At 38.7% G+C, this 18,772-nt stretch overlaps 1 protein-coding gene across 4 annotated transcripts in view; it reads right to left on the reverse strand.

The window, feature by feature from the left end:
• Positions 1-18,772, reverse strand: part of VPS13D (vacuolar protein sorting 13 homolog D) — a 324,514-nt gene that overhangs the window by 252,122 nt on the left and 53,620 nt on the right. For all 4 annotated transcript variants that reach the window (XM_074306229.1, XM_074306230.1, XM_074306228.1 and 1 more), the window contains 5 exons: positions 17,156-17,282; positions 16,120-16,300; positions 12,477-12,659; positions 5,340-5,562; positions 885-1,095 (listed from right to left, as the gene is read on the reverse strand). In XM_074306229.1, the coding sequence (XP_074162330.1) occupies positions 885-1,095; positions 5,340-5,562; positions 12,477-12,659; positions 16,120-16,300; positions 17,156-17,282 (925 nt within the window). The remainder of the gene's footprint in view (positions 1-884; positions 1,096-5,339; positions 5,563-12,476; positions 12,660-16,119; positions 16,301-17,155; positions 17,283-18,772) is intronic.

Raw genomic sequence — 18,772 nt, forward strand, 5'->3', positions numbered from 1 at the left:
GATTTACCAAAAGTCAGCCATTTCATAGGAAAATGATCAGATAGGAAAAAAAGTAGTATCAGGAATTTGTTAACTACATTAAGTTGGAAATAGTACAAAAATAAAGTATCGAGATTAGTTGCCATTAAGTCACACACAAAAATCAACCTCACTGTTTCAAAACCACCCCCACTCCCTCACCTAAGTCCATGGTACAAATGTAGCTCTATGTTCTTTATCAAGACTGTGACATCAAGCAGGAACTCAAGACACATGGAACACAAATGAGCCAGTTCTTGAGAGTTTGAAAAACTGCTTAATCATTTGAAAATCAAAGAAAAGTATGTGGCCTTAGAAAGCTTTCAGACTGCCAAATGATCATGAAGCAAAATGACCATGAAATAATCCTACTGGTCCAAGAGACTCCAGGTAAAAAGAGTTTGGAATGAATAATTACGAAGTATAATAATAATGAAAATAGTAGCTACCACATCTGTAGGGCTGGGATCTGCCTCCTTGGGTTCCTCAATTAGTGAGGTAACTGGACGAACACTTGAGGACATAAAACTAGAAGAAGCAGTTTATAGCTATTTTCCCATCTGATCCTCACACAACCTTAGGAGGAAATTACAGTGGGCATTAATTATTATCCCCATCCAAGAGATGAAAAAACACTAAGGTTCAGAAAATGTGAAGTGACCTATTCCCACTTATCCAGTAGTAAGTTTCCACAGCACACTCAGCCCCTTGGGTCTCTCCTGATTCCATATCTGTTTTTGCTGAGGGCTGTGATACTAGGAACTGCTACTGAGGGCCTCTGAGTGCTCCTGGCCTTTTGCAGGTTTTATTTCACTGAATTCAATCTCTGCTCACAAAAGACAGTTACTTAGAGGTTAAAAACTCACTTGTCCAAATTCCTTTCCACTTGTAATTTCAGCCTACAGGGCTCAGTCAGGAGGCTTCCACCTGTCTGTCTGACAGAATAGGATGGGAAGGTCAGATCACCGCTAGTATTCTCCAGTGACTTAGAATATTCCCGGGGCCTTCTTTCAGCAGCAAAGATGTCCATGTCCTGCAGGTCCACAACAATACAGTCCAGCAGGCAAATATAATCTTCTGCAAAAGGCCAAAGAGAGAGAGAGAGAGAGGATTAAAAACTCTAGACTTGCAAGAAAGGCCCAGCCATTGCCTGGGAAAGACTGTCCAAGAGAAGTCTGGTTTTCCTTTGGTGCCCTTTCATCTCTTGCTTGCCTATTAAACTCCCCTCTCTACTCACTCAGATACTCATAGTTCTATACTATGACCCCCCCCCCCCCCCATGCAGACCCTGGTAGCCTACTAGGCAGAGTGCTCTTTATACAGAATCAGAGAAGGTCAGAATAAGAGACCTGAGATGTGGTTCAGTTTTACCCCAAACCAAGACCCAACATCTCTCTTCCACATCCCCACTAAGTTGCTATCCACCCACCCCTTGAAGCCTTCCAGGGTATAGGGACCATGACTTGTCACAGCAGAATGTCCAGAAGGAAGGTGAGAGTCTCATTCTACCCAACTTTGGTCAAGACAATGCTGAACAACAGTGTTCAGTTATGTTCTAATTATCTAAAATATAGACACTGTCATTTGTTTTAATGAAATTAGTAATGACAACTTACTTAGATATCTGATATAGGAACAGTACAGAGGAGGGGAGCTGTGACGGCGAGGAGATATTAGGCCATGAAGGGTTTGGGACACTTGTCCCAGAGAAGAGCAGATTCCACAGAGGACACAGTAATTGTTTTCAACTAGTTTAAGGAGTATGAGGTGAAAAGAGATTGGATGTGTTCTAATCTCAAAGAACAGATGTAAAGACAAGAAGCTGAAACTTCATAAAGGAGGAAAGAAAGGCAGAAAGAGTATAAGAGGGAGGAAATGAGCACAATGGCTACTATGTGCTAAACACTGTGCAAATGTCATCTCATTTGATCTTCATCCTGGGAGGGAGATGCTACTATTATCCCCATTTTTACAGTTGAGGAAAGCAGGGCCAGCAGAAGTCAGGTGACTTGCCCAAGGGTCACACAGCTAGTCCAGACTCTGGACCCGGGTTTCTATCCATTGATCCACCTCACTTGGAATCAATCTCTCCTTAACAAAGGTCAGAATGCTCACAAGACACTTTCACCCAATCTGAAGGCCAGAAGGCATGCTTCAGAAGTAGTCTGTCTATTGATCTACTAGAAAAGACTACATTTAATACAAATCAACAAGTTCTTACCTTTTCCTTAAACAGTTTCAATAAGTTATTCTGGAGCCTCACTTAGTCCCTGGTCTAAAGCCCCACAGCCCTAAAACTCCAAGTTCCTTCCTTAAACTGCACTAATCTCCTCAACTACTGCCCACTGGCCTGCCCTACCCTTGACAACTAAGCCTAGTACCACAGGTTAAGGGTAAGCATTCTTCCTCTATGACACTGTGGCCACTGCCCTCAAACTACTTCACTGATGATCTCCACTTTCAGCCAAGGACAGCTTGGGATAAGAAGGTCTCAAGGGCTCAGCCACTTCAATGCTGAAGAGCACTCAGCCCCCCTCTATCTGACCGAGTCCACAAGCAGAGGGCCATCCTGTCTAGGGGCAAGGACACATCACCAGGCAGTACCCTGACAGACGATGCAGGAGGGAAGCTCTCTGCCTGCCACAGAAGAGCTGATGGAGTGCTCCCAGACTCCACTCCTTCCTCAAGTCCCTGCCAGGGAGGCACTTCTGGGACAGGTGGAACCAAGTTGAACATTACTCCACACTAGCCTACTTCATTCAACCAGTGACACTTCCCAAGCCTTGAACGCTTCCAATGCCAAGGGTGTCTGCTTCTAATTGTTAAGAACTCATGGATGTCAACTTGGTTGAAGCCTTGCATGTTTAGCACCAAATCACCCAATAAGAAAATGGGCAAATGGAATGGTTTCTACAGAAATGAAAGAGAGGAAAAGCCTCATGAGTTGATTGGCTGCTAGTGCCTCATTAAAGAATATGACCAAAAAATCATAGACCAAAGTTGTTATCAAATAATTTTTTAAATGTTAGAAATGAATAAATAAAAAAACTTGGCTTCAATTGAAAAATTAAATAAGTGAATAAATGATTTCAAAAATAATAGCCCCCCAAAAAGCAAAGCAGTCTAGGCAAAAACTTAAAACCCTTCATTAGCCAGAAGAAAGCTTCACCAAATTACAGCCCAGAATATAACTTCATGTTCATAATAAGGGTCCCTAGGCAACAAGAAAAAAACCAAATCATGCTCAGTATTCTCTATTTAAATAGATAGCAAAGTAATACTTTTTAAAAGACTTCTATCTAAAATGGTTAAAATAAAAATATGTACCTTTTGTGAGAAGATAATAGTTTTTTTCATGGAAAAATCCATTCCCCAAAGATATTGAAGACACATTATACTGAAGACTACTATACTATGAAGACAAATTCTATTACAGAAGGGAAAAATATCAAATACTAGTCAAAACTTGCCTTAAAACAAAGGGTGTTATAGACAGGAAACAAAATCATGGCAACTACAAACTCACTGGGGGGAAATGACAGGAGAAATATTTATAAAGTGGGTAAGTTCTGTGATCCTTAAAACTATTCAAAAAGAACATTTCGTCAGCAAAAAACTTGCAGACCTGAGGGGAGGTGATCAGAAATGTCATGAAATTCAGGGATATAGGGATTTCCATAGGAGTGACAGAATCTTCCTGGGGAACACTGGCTTCCTGGATATATTTTTCAGGGTTTGCAAGCAAGTAGGAGCTGATTACTGATAGTAGTATTTACATAATGACTAGTCAAATCAGAACGATTAGCCTAATTAAGAATTTAGGAACAGCCGCCACTTTGAAGAGCACAAGAGTTGAGGAGCTAAGCCAGGAAATATAGCTATCAAAATCGGCTCAAAATGCAAGAAATGAACAAAAACTAAGTCTAGTGCCATAGATTTAGTTAATTAGTAATTAATATTTAATTACACAAAGGACATCCATTTGTGGCTGCCATTTTTATTTCTCTTAACTAGTGTTTCTAATGATATTTTCAATATATTTTCAATATTTAATTCATCCTGTAGACTTAACTTCATGTTTTAATTAATAGTTCAATTAAAAAAAAAAACTAAACAATGTTGACAAGATTATAAGCTTACATTTTAAGTTGTCTGTCACACATGGCTACTGAGAGCTAAATCACCAACCTAAATTCTACTAGCCAAAAAGCATTTCTGTTACCCAGTGTCAGTCATTTGAAATGTAGACACAAAGTTCCTGAAAAAAAAAAAAATAAATAAACCTCTAAAGTCTATTTCTTATCAACTCAATTCTGTTTAAATGGTAGCAATAACCATAACCTCATGAGAATAAGATAAAGATGGTGGAAAGAGGAAAAAAATACTTCATGGTAAGTCAAGATCCAAAAGTACTTTGGCAAGTTAAAAAACTGTGAAAGCAAATAACATGGAAGTAGAAAAAAGATTCAAGAAATCTGCTGTGGGGGCAGCTAGGGGGCGCAGTGGATAGAGCACCAGCCCTGAATTCAGGAGGACCCGAGTTCAAATCTGGTCTCAGACACTTAACACTGCCTAGCTGTGTGACCCTGGGCAAGTCACTTAACCCCAGCCTCAGAAAAAGGGGGAAAAAAAAAAAAAAAAAGGAAATCTGCTTCATAAGACCCTCACTGGAAGGCACTACTAGAAATATATCTGAAAAAGCAAAGGAGGTTTCAGTAGATCACAAGTTCACGAAGAAACAGAGAAGTCGGCATGGAGAGAATGATCAGAGCTACCCCAAAGCAGGAAGGGTCGCCTGATGCCTCTTCCCCAAGGATAACTAGCCTGAGTGCATCTCCCCCCACAGGGCTCCATCTCCTAGCTCCCTGCCTTTGTAAAGGCTATGCTCTGTGCCTGGAATCCATGGCTGCTCACTGTACTTCCTGGACTCTTGAGCACAATGCATATTGAGCATGAGCATAAAGCAGGCCCTAAACAACTGTTTTTTGCCTGAGTAGTGACTGCATATGTGCTTTAAAAAACCCTCTACTCCTAACTCCCTCTCCAGTCTCCAGACAAAGGCTGGATGCCCTCTTGCCTGGGACATTATAGGCTGAGGTTCAAATAAACAAATACGAGCTACGTCAACCATGATATCCTATGTCACATTTGTACTATTGTCCTCTTGTATCCTCCAGAACAGCAGCCAAACAGAGGAAAGCTTAATCCTTTCATCCTAACAATGGAAAATGCCAAACAAAATGCTACCTACCTGAGTGATTGTATTCATCTGTCAAATCAATGCATTCTGTTAGAAAAGCTTGTTTTCCCTGCTCTCTCACCTGGACTACTGGGAACACGGCTGACAGGGGAATGGGCCTGCTGCCCTGGTGGGCTGGTCAGAGCACTGGTCGGGGCTTCGTTCTTCAGGCGTGCTGTGCTGATCCCAGCAGGGGGTGTCATGAAAAGCCCCTCTGACTGGATACCCCTGGAATCTTCAACACTCACTGTTTTCTTCATGCTGTGTTTGGGAGTGCCCATTGGGGAAGACAAAGGGGCAGATTCCTAGGAATGAAACAAAATAAAACCAAAATAGAGAAATTAGGTGTTGGGTGTAGGAAGGGAGTCAGGAATGAGAATTATCATGTCTATGATAAAATATTCAGCACTTCTTTCACCCTCCAGGTCCCACATGCAAAACATTATTACCTAAATAACATTTTTTAAAGTATAATTTTTCTACTGGAATATAACACAACAACTAGTAAAAACTAAACAGTCTCTAATGGGAGATGTCGTTTTGCCCAAGAGCAAATGACAAAATGCTCATTGCTTCGGTGGATTTAACACAGGTTAAATAGAGCACAAGCACAGTTCTCACATCTATAATATTTTTGACACCTATAAAAACTGCATACATGCTTGTCTATGTATGTGGTATATGCATGTGTACGTATATTTGCTCTTTAAAAAAAAAAAATTATCCCATGTACTTCTAATGAAATTAGACCCAATTTTAAACACTTTCAGTCCAAGTGGGGGGTTCTGTTTTTAATGGATTACCTCAGGAAATTTCTCAAAAGGGGACACTCATACATTTAAATTTCCAATCTCTCTTTTAAAATATAGAAAATCAAGGTAAACAACACACACACACACACACATGTTTTCTTTACAAGTCAAGGAATTACTTGTTTTGCAAAGCACAAAGTTATAGCAAGGGGGAAAAATCCCTGATTTTTACAAGTCACAAAAGGCTTAAATTCTAAACCTACTTCTGCAAATTAGATGTGGGCCTTATACAAGTTTCTCAGTGTCTCTGAGCCTCAATTTTCTCACCAATAAATAGGTATAGTAATAGTCAATAGTGCAAACCACCTCTCTGGACTACAATGAGAAAAGCTCTTTGTAACCTGTAACCACTGTAAAAATATGAGCTGTTATTAAAATTCTGTTCATCAGGATCAAGAACAGAAAGGGCAAATATAAAAGCTAGAAAATAGTTAAGACAATAAAAATTTACTCAGTATTATGTATAATTTATTTTTCCTTAAAAGGCCTGAAAAACTTCAGCAAGTCATTTGTTAGTAGAGTCAAACAAGGGAACACAGTGAAAAAACTACATCTTGACACCTGGAATTCAATTCAAAAACTGATTTGGGCCTTTTAAATCGCTAATAGTGTCTCTCTACTAGGAAACAGCCAGATTGCTTCTGTGCCTTTTTTTCCCTGTATCTGTTACAACCTGAAAATGTCTTTAATGTCACTATGTCTTTTTCTCTCCGTTTCAAAAGAGAACAATATTGGTCACCTTTGAAAAGATCTTGGGCAATAAATATAAAAGAACTTTTTTTTATATTTGCAAATCCATCCATAAAAAAAAAAAAAAAAATCACTAATCACTAAATAAATACTAATGTGTTTTTGTACACAGAAGGCACTGAATTAATTTACGTTATTTAATATATATTATAATATATAGTCATATATTATATATAATAACATAATTAATATGTTATATAATTTAATTAACATAATTAATATTTGCTAAATTTTAATTTATATCCTGAAACCCTCCTTTTTTATTTCTTTTCATTTAAACTCTGGATGCATTTGTTGATCTTTCAGGAAACTCAAGTATCTCATCTTTACATTTTCTATGATGTTGCTTTACATAAATAAATGGCTTGAGGAGATACTGATCTGTAGTTCTTGTGGAAAAGGATAAAGAGATTATGAACCAAGGATAGGAGATGACTAAGAAAAAGGGAAAAGGAGGAAGATGTTAAACAGTCAGATTTGCTTCCATTAAAACACAGATTTATGTAAAACAATTTCAAACACAGAGGAATAAGGAAATTCAATGGCAAATAACTCTAACTCTTTCAGATGTGACTTCAGGATGATTTCCTACTCTCAAATCCCTGGAATTACTATTAGAAGAACAATACACATGCAAGCTATCAGAGGGCAAATAAAAATGCAAAGGCATCTTTGGTGGCATCTGAGGTGGCATCTGAGTGAAGTTAACACTCGATTTTTTATTCATTTATTAAATACTTAATTTACAACAATCAGGTTTGACTGCAAAGAATTTGGTGTACTTCCTAGATACAGTTATCTGAAATACAAAGTCCATAACAAGAGAAAACACTCCAAACTTCCCTTATGGAATTCCACAGAATAATCAGCAAAATGGGATAAGATGAATGCTTTTTAATAGTAGTCTAAGAAATAAAACTATCAAGAAAAATCTATTTAGGGTCAAAAAAGTTCTTTGAAATCACTAGGGAAACTCTTAAATATAGAAAATTATTTATAGACAATACTAGAAAGACTAGATGATGAAATATTAAAACACTGACTGCTGAATTCCATAAGGTTTATCATAATTTGGGAGGATGTCAAAGAAGAATATTATGCTATTATACCTTGAAGCACAAACGATCCTTGTATGTACTGCCACTTAAAATCAAATCCTCAAAAAGAAATACAGGGAAATAATTTTAATTAAAATACCATGAAATACTTGCTCTTATTTAGTTTATTTAGAGAAAACAGAATCCCTCTCATAAACATATTAAGTTCATATGATCTACTCCAATTAAAAACATACCACTATACCTTATTTTAAGTCAATGTATATGAAAATTCAAATTAACTAAACAAACTAAAGGGTATTTCAACTAACCAAAAGATTTTTCAGTTTCTAAAAGCACATACCAGTGGGTTCTGCTGTGGAAATTTGGGTATGTCTCATCATCATTCTTTATAAAACAATTAGGTTGAATTGAATAACTCTAAAGTCCCTTCCAGACCTAAATTGTATGAGCTTCTGATTTTCTGGAACATATCCATTATACACACCAAGGGAATTGCTTAAATGTGGTCATAGTTGAAGTCCCAAGTAAATTTGGAAATGTGAGAACAGCTCAATAAACGGGAAGGTTTCAAAGAGAAACTCCATAATATAAAATAACTTTGGGTGAAACAACTAGCAAGGGTCCAAGACCTTCTGACCAAAAAGAAAGAATTTTTTTAAAAGAAGGGACGATTACTATAAAGCAGCCCATTTTATGGTACTTAAACACCTGAATGGAGTCCCAAGGGCCTCATAATGAATTCTGTTATCCAGTGGACAATCTTACAATGAATGCCTACTGCACAATGCTAAGATAAGTGCTAAGCATTGTAGATACAAAAACAAAATAACAAAATTGTTCCTGCCCTCAAGGAGTTTACATTCTATACAGGGGAAAATGAGTTTTCTGTGTACGAGGTATTAGACAGATTCCCTTCATTCTCCTTTATAATAAGTCAGAAATCATCTATTATATAGACTTGTTGTGTGTGTGTGTGTGCATGTCTGTGTGTATGTGGAATGAACTCATATTTATAGATACAGATACATAGCATTTCCCAAACTGCTTCCTGATCTGCCCCTTATGCCCATCTTTTTCATATTTTCTCACAAGAATGCCATATAACTGGAAATAATGTCACATTTAGAAGATTCACACCTGTAGGAGAGCCATAGGGAAATAGAGAGGTTGTGGCTGAAGTCCCAACAACAATGATTAGTATGGGAAAACTGGAATGAGAAATACAGATCATCAAGGGCATGTGGACCAGAAAGGTCACAGAGTGATAGCCGGCTACTTAAGCATGGTACTGGAATCCATGACACAGCCATGAAAATAACAAAGGGAAAATTCTGGTGCCCACATGGATCCTCTATGACAAAGTTACGAACCAGCCAAACCTGCATGGAGAGCCAGCCCCCTGTACTGGGCGAAACTGGCAGTGTCTTTCTGAGCTCCTGGATCCCCCCCGCTCTGCTGAGGTTCAGAAGCAGTCCCCCAAGGAGACAGGATATTCACTTCAACAATGCCCAGTGACTTGAAATGTTTCCTCATCTTCTCTTACAGTCAGAAGCTACAGAGTGGTAAAGATTGCAATGAATGGAAACTTTCTCTTTACTATAAAGTCAAAACACAGGATGACTCAGGGAGCAGAAAGCACTAGGCTGCATTTCAGGAGACAAGGATCGAGTACCATTTCTGACGGCTATTGACGTTGTGATTCTGGACAATCACTTACCCTCTCAGTGTTTCTTGGAACTCTCTCAGATCACAAGTGACAGATGAGAGGTTAACTGAATTTTATGGAAGGATTTTTCATGCTACAAGATTCCCACACTGACCAAGTCACAGGTCTGCACCTGCTCTGCTCCACCTCTGCCAAAGAAAACCTCAACTTTATAGTCATATATTTTGGACCCCAAATATTCTTACCCTGATTAACCAATCACCTTATTCAACAGCTCAGAAGACTTTTATCTATTTTCAAAAAAGTGGATCTATCCTAAAACACTGAGGATCTTCTAAAAATTGTATTGCAAAAACTAACGATGTTTTCCAAAGAATTCCAATCCTGGGTAAAATAACAGATAGAGTTCTATACTTGGAATCATGAAGCCTTGGGTTCAAATCTTGCCTCAATTACCTTCTCACTAAATGGGCTAGACAAATCACTTCACTTTGGCATGCCTATCTGTAAAATGGGAAGAATGAACACTTACAGTAGCTACCTTCCAAAGGTGCTCCAAGAGTCAAAAGAGATTGCTACAAATGTCAGGCTGCAAAATATGCATCCACATCCATCCACAGTGTCTACCCTAAAATAGAGAGCTCTCATCTACATTTATCCATTATGGTCTATTTGTTAAAAAATTAAAATCACATCTCATTCAAGAGAAACCCAAGTTAGAAAATCTTGAGGAGCAGTCAGTCACTAATCTGCGAAAGCAGCTTCTCAGCATTTTTCTTTAGTATTGTCCATTATTGCAGGCAAAACTTTTCTTTAATATTGTCCATTATTTCAGGCAATGAATAATGAAGAAATTATTCAAATGAAGTTGTTAAAAATTTATTTTAAAAATATTCTGGAAGATACGGAACAAACTATATTTTCGAAAACATAACTACATAAACTTACTATAACAGTGCCACCATTTATAGAAAGAAAACATTATCAAAAAGTTTCTCCATATTAAATTGCTCTGCAAAGCTTTAAGGTTAGAATCCCTATCTTATTCTGCTAATTCTGCCCTCCTGTAAAGTTCTGGATAACTCAAAAATAGAACTTTTTCTTCATCTTGAGAAACATGATTACTTCTCTCCCGTATTAATAACCAATTGCTAAAATTGAGGAGACCCAATTTTTTTTCCCTATTTCCTTGTCCAGTCTCTCAAGGACAGGGGTAATAGTGGACTGGATTAGTATTCTCCTCATTCTGGGAATTGCAACTCTACAATATCATTTCCTTCCTTTTTGCCCTAGATCTATTTGGCTCTAGAGGATAAACACAGGAAGTATGACACAGTGCGACAAGAACAGTGTCAGATCAAAATAAGCTGATGCTGTTGAATAAAGCCAAGGATGACGAGAAGATAAAGGGTTTTCAATTTGCCAGTTGAGAAGAAAGAGGCTCCCAGTGGAATAGAAGTGTCATCACAAATTCAGTCTGGCCTAATCTATCTTTGATGAAGCTGTGCTAGTTCTTTGGGCCTCCTGCAACTCATACTTCACATATTCACTAGCACTAGCTATCCCTTTAAAGATATGTCCTAGAATTTTTTTTTTATTTTTTTTTTGCTTTGGCAATTGGGGTTAAGTGACTTGCCCAGGGTCACACAGCTAGGAAGTGTTAAGTGTCTGAGACTAGATTTGAACTCAGGTCCTCCTGACTTCAGGGCTGGTGCTCTCCATTGCGCCACCTAGCTGCCCCTTGGGTCCTAAAATTTTGCCAGGAATTGAAGGGAGACTCAAAGAACTCTTTTGGAAGAATCCCTCACCTTTTATTTTTGAAACTCGGGACAAAATCAGTCTTTTAATCTTGGGGCACCTTTCAAAGCTCAGGGGAGGTGGTTCAACCGCACTGTTGCCTGCTTCTTTCAGCAGCCCAAGAAATGACCCGTGAGAGCCAATAGCAGGAGGAGCACTGAGCACGGCTCCCTGACCAGACCCACGCCCTCTCCGACCCCTCCCTGGCAGAGCAAAGCTCAGGGAGATGCCACCTCCTGCTTCATCTGCCCTGACCTGGAGCCTGTTCCTCGTCTTTCCTCCACATTTTTCACGTCATCTCAACCTGAGGAGCTTCCTCTGCTCTTCCCAGAGGGCAGTGCCAGGCTCTCAAGTCTGTCCCTTATGCCCTCAGCTTCACATGGCGTGGGAAACTTCCTGTATCCTGCCCTCACTTTGTTACTGGGAAGGGGGGAGCGCGAACAGCACCCCAACACCTGAATCACGCTGCTGAAGTCATGAAGTGCAGCCGACCCCGGGCCTGGCTGCTCAGACACACACAGAGGCACTAAGCCTTGCACACAGGGCAGTCATGGGCTCCCTGGGCATGGGCCCCTCCTGCTGGAAACCCTGCGGCACCACCCAAAGGGTCCAGCTGGCCTCCAAGCACAGCTCGGCCCTATGCATAGCCAATGGGAGGTGACTGCTCCAGCTCCTTTCTTATCTCCTCACTCACTTTCTTCTGCTGCACAATCCCCCACACCAAGACCAAAGCCTCTATTCTTTAGAGCTCTTATGCTACAGCCTATTTTTTCAGGTCCTTTAGGGGACTCACAATTGGGTTGTTCAGAGATGGACCAAAAATAACTGTCCTTAGGTGGCGCAGTGGATAGAGCACAGCCCTGAAGTCAGGAGGACCTGAGTTCAAATCTGACCTCAGGGACTTAACACTTCCTAGCTGTGTGACCCTGGGCAATTAACTTAATTCCAATTGCCTCAGCAAAAAAAAAAAAGGTTAACAAAAAAAAATCTGTCCTTGAGGTAAATAACTTATAACTTAAAATGCCTTCAGATTCTACTGTAATGAATTAAGAAGCATAAGAAAGCATTTGGAGCTGAGACGAGGACTTTTTCTTAGGTGGGTTAAACAAAAAAGAGAAATACTGAAGGCTTACCTTGCCTTGCAAGGAGAAGGTCCCAGGAGATCCTGCAAAGAGAAACTTGTTCTTGATTTTCAGTTTCCCCAGATTTGCTACAATTAAATTATTTGATCTAGAACTTTCTGGGATGAGGAGAACAGGAGCACCAGCTTCAATATCTAGAAGAACTCGAGAGCAACGTTGGGCTTGATCTCTCACCTATAAACAGAAAGAAAGATGGCTGTTCAAATACTCAAGCTCCAAGACATGACAACTTTATAACTAAATCACTTGAGTGTTTAGGGGCTTCAAGCCAGGAGTCAGTGATCTATTGATTCTTAAACAATACAGTTAGTGCTTGACTATTTAGGGTCTACTTTGTCAAACTGTAGTTCACCAAATTTTGAAGTTCTCAAAGTGAGGCCCATGAATTCTTTTTTTAAAAATATTTTTATAGTATATGGGTAATCATAATTGCTTTTCTTATAATCCTGAGTATTTTATTTAAGCACTCATTCTGAGAAAAGGCCCATCACCTTCCCCAAATGTTCCAAGGGTGAAGAATCCCTGCTCTAAGGGAGAATGCTTTTCTCTCTCATCAATTTCTGGAAGATGAGGTGCTCAAGTGGACTCTGCACAAGTTATTTTCCCCCCAAGAGGAAGTCGAAGATGATGCGAAAGATAACACAGTTGTGAAGGTCCAGGAGGGATGCGGGTGTAAAGGGCTGAAGAGACTAGGGCTAGATACATGAGGACAGAGATGATCACTACAGTCATGGGGATGGACAAGGATATCAAGACAGTGAAGGGAATGAATGGAGGACCAGGAGAGAGTCTCAGGGGATACCCATGGCTATGGAGGACTGAGTCAGAAAACAAAACAGAAGAGAACCTGGGACTAGTGTGAAAACTCAGCTAGATTTCCTTCAGGAGGAGAGGCACTATGATCAGCATTGTCAATGCTGCAGGAGTGTCAAGAACAAGAATCAAGATAGCAAAGGCATAGAAGTGAATGAGAGGAGAGGAAGACAAGACAAAAAATGGAGTTAGCTTTTTCCAGGAGTTTGGCAGGGTGAGAAAATAGAGGAAAAAAGACGACAGCTTGATGGAAAGGTCTACAAAGCTACTTCATTTACATCCACTTCTACACTTCTTGGTGTCTGGTGCACAAAAACAATGTTTTACTGACATTTTGGGGCATATCTATGAATACCCACTGACCTCCCCATCAAATTTGTTCCTTTGTAACAAATAGTAAACTACAGCAAAACTAAGGAACTTATAGAACATGGCTAAGAACATTGAGCAGCCACAAAAAAAGATCATAGGTCCCAGAACAATGTATACCTGTCTCTTGGATATTAGATCTTTATTAGAAAAATTAGCTATGAAGATTTTTTCAGTTGTTTCTAACTCTAACTTTGCTTATTTTCTTTTGCCTGCCAAATTTTTTCAATTTTTGTATAATTGAAATTGCCTATGTACTCTTATTACGTTTGTCTCCTAGACATAGTTGTTAAGGGGATCTCTTTCCTTTCTCCTTTGATAGACTAGAGAGGCAGTATTAGCTCTATGTTCTTAGCCATGTTCTATAAGTTCCTTAGTAAAATGGCCCCTAGACAAAAGACTTGTATAGATTCAGTTACAAAGTGTTCTTTTAAAAAATAAAGAGGAACTTAAAATAATAGCTGGAGAAATATTCAGTGTTCATGGCTGGACTGGGCTAATAATAACACATCACCAAAATTAATTTACACTTTTAATGCTATAGTAATCGAATCACCAAAGGAATACTTTATAAAACTTGATAAAAAATAACAAAATTCATTTGATAAATCAGAAGATCTAGAATACTAAGGGAAAGGATGAAAATAGGCAAGGACAAAGGCAGTACAGACCTCAAACATACCCTCAAAAAGCAGCAGTTACCAAAACCACCTGAGATTGGTTTAAAAATAGAAAAAAAGAACAATGGAAAAAAACAGACAAAGGAGAGACAGAAACAAAAGAATCCAGCAACTCAATGTTTGATAAAGTAGAAAGCATAAATTATCTAGGGGCCATGGGTGGGGTACTGAGGAGGTGTGAGTTTCAGAACTGATGTAATCTTGCAAGAAGATCTGGCAAGCTTTTGAAAACAACTGACTGGAAATCCAGCCAGGTGGGAAACAATGAGCTGGCTATCCTTGTCCTGCAAGTGGAGGGTCTGGGAGGTGCTTTCTAATGTCCACCCTCTCCAATAAGAAGGAGGGAGACCCCCTGGGTTTTGAGGAGGTATGAGTTTCAGCTGTTATCTTGCAGGAATATGAGTTTCCTCAGGAAAGCAGCCAGGTGGAGAATGAACATCAAAGATAACAAAATGATGTAAGAGTTGCAGAAGAAAGGTACACACTGTGCATTGTTGGTAAAGCTACAAACCAGCATAAAAATTTTGGAAAACAATTAGAAAGTTAGCACTCCATCATCCATTGTCCCTTGTAGGATTATATTTTGATTTGCAGGGTAAATCTTTCTTGGCTGTATGCCTCTACCCTTTGCTTTTTGGAAAAACTGAATTTCCAAGATCTCTCATTTTTAGAAGCTACCAAGTCTTGTTTAATCTAGACTGTGGTTCCTCAGTAACTAAACTTTTTTCTGTAATATTTGCCCTATTTTTTCCTTTGATTTGGAGTTCTAGATTTTGGCTATAATAATCCCAGGACTTTTTCTCTTGAAGTTTCTTTTAAGAGGTGAATGGTGGATTTTATCTTCACTTTGTCCTCTCATTCTAAAAAATCTGGGCAATTTTCATTTACAACTTCCTGAAACCTACTGCCAACTTTGTTTTTACTCATAACTGTCCTTAGGAAGGCTAATGATTATCAAATTATTTCTCTCTCTTTACCTATTTATTAAGTCAGTTACTTTTTATTTTATATTCTTCTATTGTTTTAATATTTTAATTTTCTTCTAATATTTCTAGATGTCTTCATGGAGTTATTAGTATTTGTTCTAATCTAGTTTTGAGGAAGTCAGTTATATTGGATAAAGCTTGCCACTTTCTCTTATTCTACTTATTCTCCTTCCAATTCTTTCCTCCAGAAAGAATTTTTTTATTTTTCATCTGTTTTTCATATTCACACACATGTGTATTTTCATATATTCCTTGTGGAAAAATATTTTTTTTCCTTTGAGTATCTGATTCAAATTATTACAAAATAATCTCTGGGGATTCACAGAAAAGCCAAGGGTAGTCCCAGCTCTTGAGAAGCTCCCAGTCTAATAGGGGAGACAACATGCAAACTATGTGCCAATAAGCTATAGGCATGATTAGTTGGAGATAAGCAAAAGAGGGACGGCACAAGCAAATAATTCTGCTATAGTAAGATGTCTGCCAATCATTTAAGAAAAGAGTATTATATAGACATTGTGTTTTTCTTTAGTTCTCAACTAGGGGTAGGAGGTAGAACAAAACAGAAAATTTTGGCTACTTGGAAAATAAAATTCTTTAAAATGTTATAGAGAAATAATAATTTTATTATAAATTATTAATAATATGTAACAATAGCATTAGCAATAATAATAATAATTTGTTATTAAACATAAAATTATGGCTACCATCCCAGTGAAAATGTTCAGTTTGGTATTTAAAAGAAGCTCTATTATTCAGAAAGCCATCTACTTAGAAGGCCTTACTTACCGTTTGTCCCTCTATAGCAGCTCTCTGGCGCCCTAGAACATCTTGCAACTGAGTAAAATGCTGAATGAAAGCCACCACCTCAGCCTGAAAGCGCTGAGTGTGGACATACTGCACTGATGCCATCTGGAGGTTTACACGAATGTCATGCTCTCTTTGGAGCAATGGGTCAGGTCGTCCATATCTGGGAAAAATGAACAAAATGGGAATCACCACGATCAAACAAAATCCAGTGTTCTGTTGGCAATAAATCACGCAAGGGCAATTCAGAGCCACACTCAGCCTTACTATCCAAATGGACTTAAGGACCACATTTTAGAAAGCAAACGCCAACGTTACTTTTCCATCCTGAATCTCTGCAGTTAGGTAGTCTGAACGCTGCACTAGAAGGCAAAGTTCAATCCTTACTCTAACTGAAACATTAGACAATTCCACATGTGCCTCTGCTTCTTTCCTCCAATCTAGGATACTATAGTATAATAAATGAAAAACCAGAGATGTCTTATATGTTAGACAGCACTGGTCTCAAGAGTTGGAAAGGCCCTACCTCAAACACTTACTGGAGTGTGTGACCCTGGAAAAAATCCACGAACTTCCCATATCCTCTGGGACCTCATCTGGGAATAATAACAGCACTGATCTCCCAGAGTAGTTGTAAGGAATAAATGAGCTAATAAAAGCAAGGTGCTTTTAAAATCTGACAGCATAACATAAATGCTTCAGTACTATCACTATTAAGCTCTCAGAAATGTATAAAAATGGGGAATAATAGAAAGAAGGTCTCTGAAACATTCTTCAGAGAAAATTTGGCTTCAGTCACCACATAGGCAGAGATCATTTAAGACATTACATTCCAGCATGACCCACTTAAAAAGAGTTTGATTTTAATCCTTTTAATCCAGTGTAAAATGGACCTCCTCATAAATGGCATTTAGTTGTTTTGAAAGTAAAAAAGGGTCCAGATTCCAAACAACATTTAAAAGATAAAAAATTTTTTTAGCTCAAACAATTTGATGGAGAAAAGAATCAATCATTTTACTTGAATATCTGGAAGATCAGAGCCTCTTCTCCACTTGTAGTGAACCGCTCTCTGTAGAACTCTCCATGAGAAGTCAGGTCACTTAAAGACAAGCTCCCAATACTTCCTTGTAAAGCAAGATCTCCTTCTAAGGACAGGTTACAAGAAAAAAAAAAAAAAAAGAATAAGTTACTCGTCAGTGTCTGTTTCCCAGGGTTATAAGGAAGAAAGCATTTGATAAACAGTAAAGTACAAAGTAAATGAGAGACTTAAACTGCTTTATGACATTGGTAACTTACTAAGATATAGAGGAGTGCCCAATGAATGAACAGCTCAAAAACATTCAAGTAATTTCAGACTGTGTTATCTTACACTAGATTTTAATCTGGAAAGAACCTCATTAGCCATTAAATCTATCCATAAGTGAAGAAGAATCTATTCTAACTACACTACAGAAGCATTCATGAATTCTTTACTTTAAAATCCCAAAGAAGTGACACCTCCCTATAAGTCAGATGGCCATTTTATTTAGGAAATCTCCCACTGTTTGGAAGGTATTTGCTGGATAGGTCTAAACTTAGCTCTTCGCACCTTCTCCAATTGTTCTTCTCAAGCCAAGGGAAACATGTCTAAATTCTCTCCCACAAGAAGATCTTTTATGTATTTCATGATAACTATATTATGCTCCCCCTGAACCAAGAACCTCATCCTTCTGCAAATACCTGCAGCCAGTAGCATCCCTGCCCCAGTGCTGCTGCACTCACTGGATATGCTGGTTCCTCTCTCCCAGGACCCATCTTAGCAGCACAACTGAGCCTGCCATTCCTAATCAGCAAAGGTGCCCTCAGTCTTCCCATATTCAGATCTTAGACTCCCCACTAAAAACCCCACATCTATATCAGATAAAATGATTAGACAATATTTCCCATCATATATTTATGAAGTTGAATTTTTTAAACTCATGTTTGAGATTATGTATGCCTATTATAAATTTAATCTTAGCAGAGTCAATCGAAGTCTATCAAGATGTTTTTGGATCCTGCTAGGGCAGCTACTTGAGAGTACTGGGCAGACCCAAGTTCAAATATGGCTTCAGACACTTCTTAGCTGTGTGACCCTGGACAAGCCCCTTGATCCTATTTGCTTCAGTTTCCTGATCTGTAATGATCTGTAAAATGAGCTGGAGAAGGAAACAGAAAACCACTCTGGTATCTCTGCCAAGAAACCCCTAAATGGGGTCATGTTGAGTTGGACTGAAATAACTAAATGACAACAAAAAGTGTCAGCTAAGCATTCAAATGTGCCGTCTGCAAATCTGATGAGCAGGCCACCACTGCTTTTACCCAAGTCACTGATAACATATGTTGAATGGCACATGGCCAACCTCAGATCCCCAGGGCAGTCCGAAAGCTCTTTGCAAAGCATAGGATGAGATCTCCTCCTTCAGAATGCGAGTCCCTTGGGGTCAGACGTTGCTTTTTACTTTCTTTTTATTTCCATTTCTTGGCACAGTATGCAGCATGTGGCAAGTGCTTACTAAGTGTTTGTTGAATGACTGAATGAATGAATGAATTAGTTATCCAAAAGTGGAATGGATGACTTCATAAAGAGCTGCCTCTAGCCAAGAGGACCTTAAGC

The sequence above is a fragment of the Sminthopsis crassicaudata genome, chromosome 3 (assembly GCF_048593235.1).
Source record: "Sminthopsis crassicaudata isolate SCR6 chromosome 3, ASM4859323v1, whole genome shotgun sequence".
In the NCBI taxonomy this organism is placed as follows: Eukaryota; Metazoa; Chordata; class Mammalia; order Dasyuromorphia; family Dasyuridae; genus Sminthopsis; species Sminthopsis crassicaudata.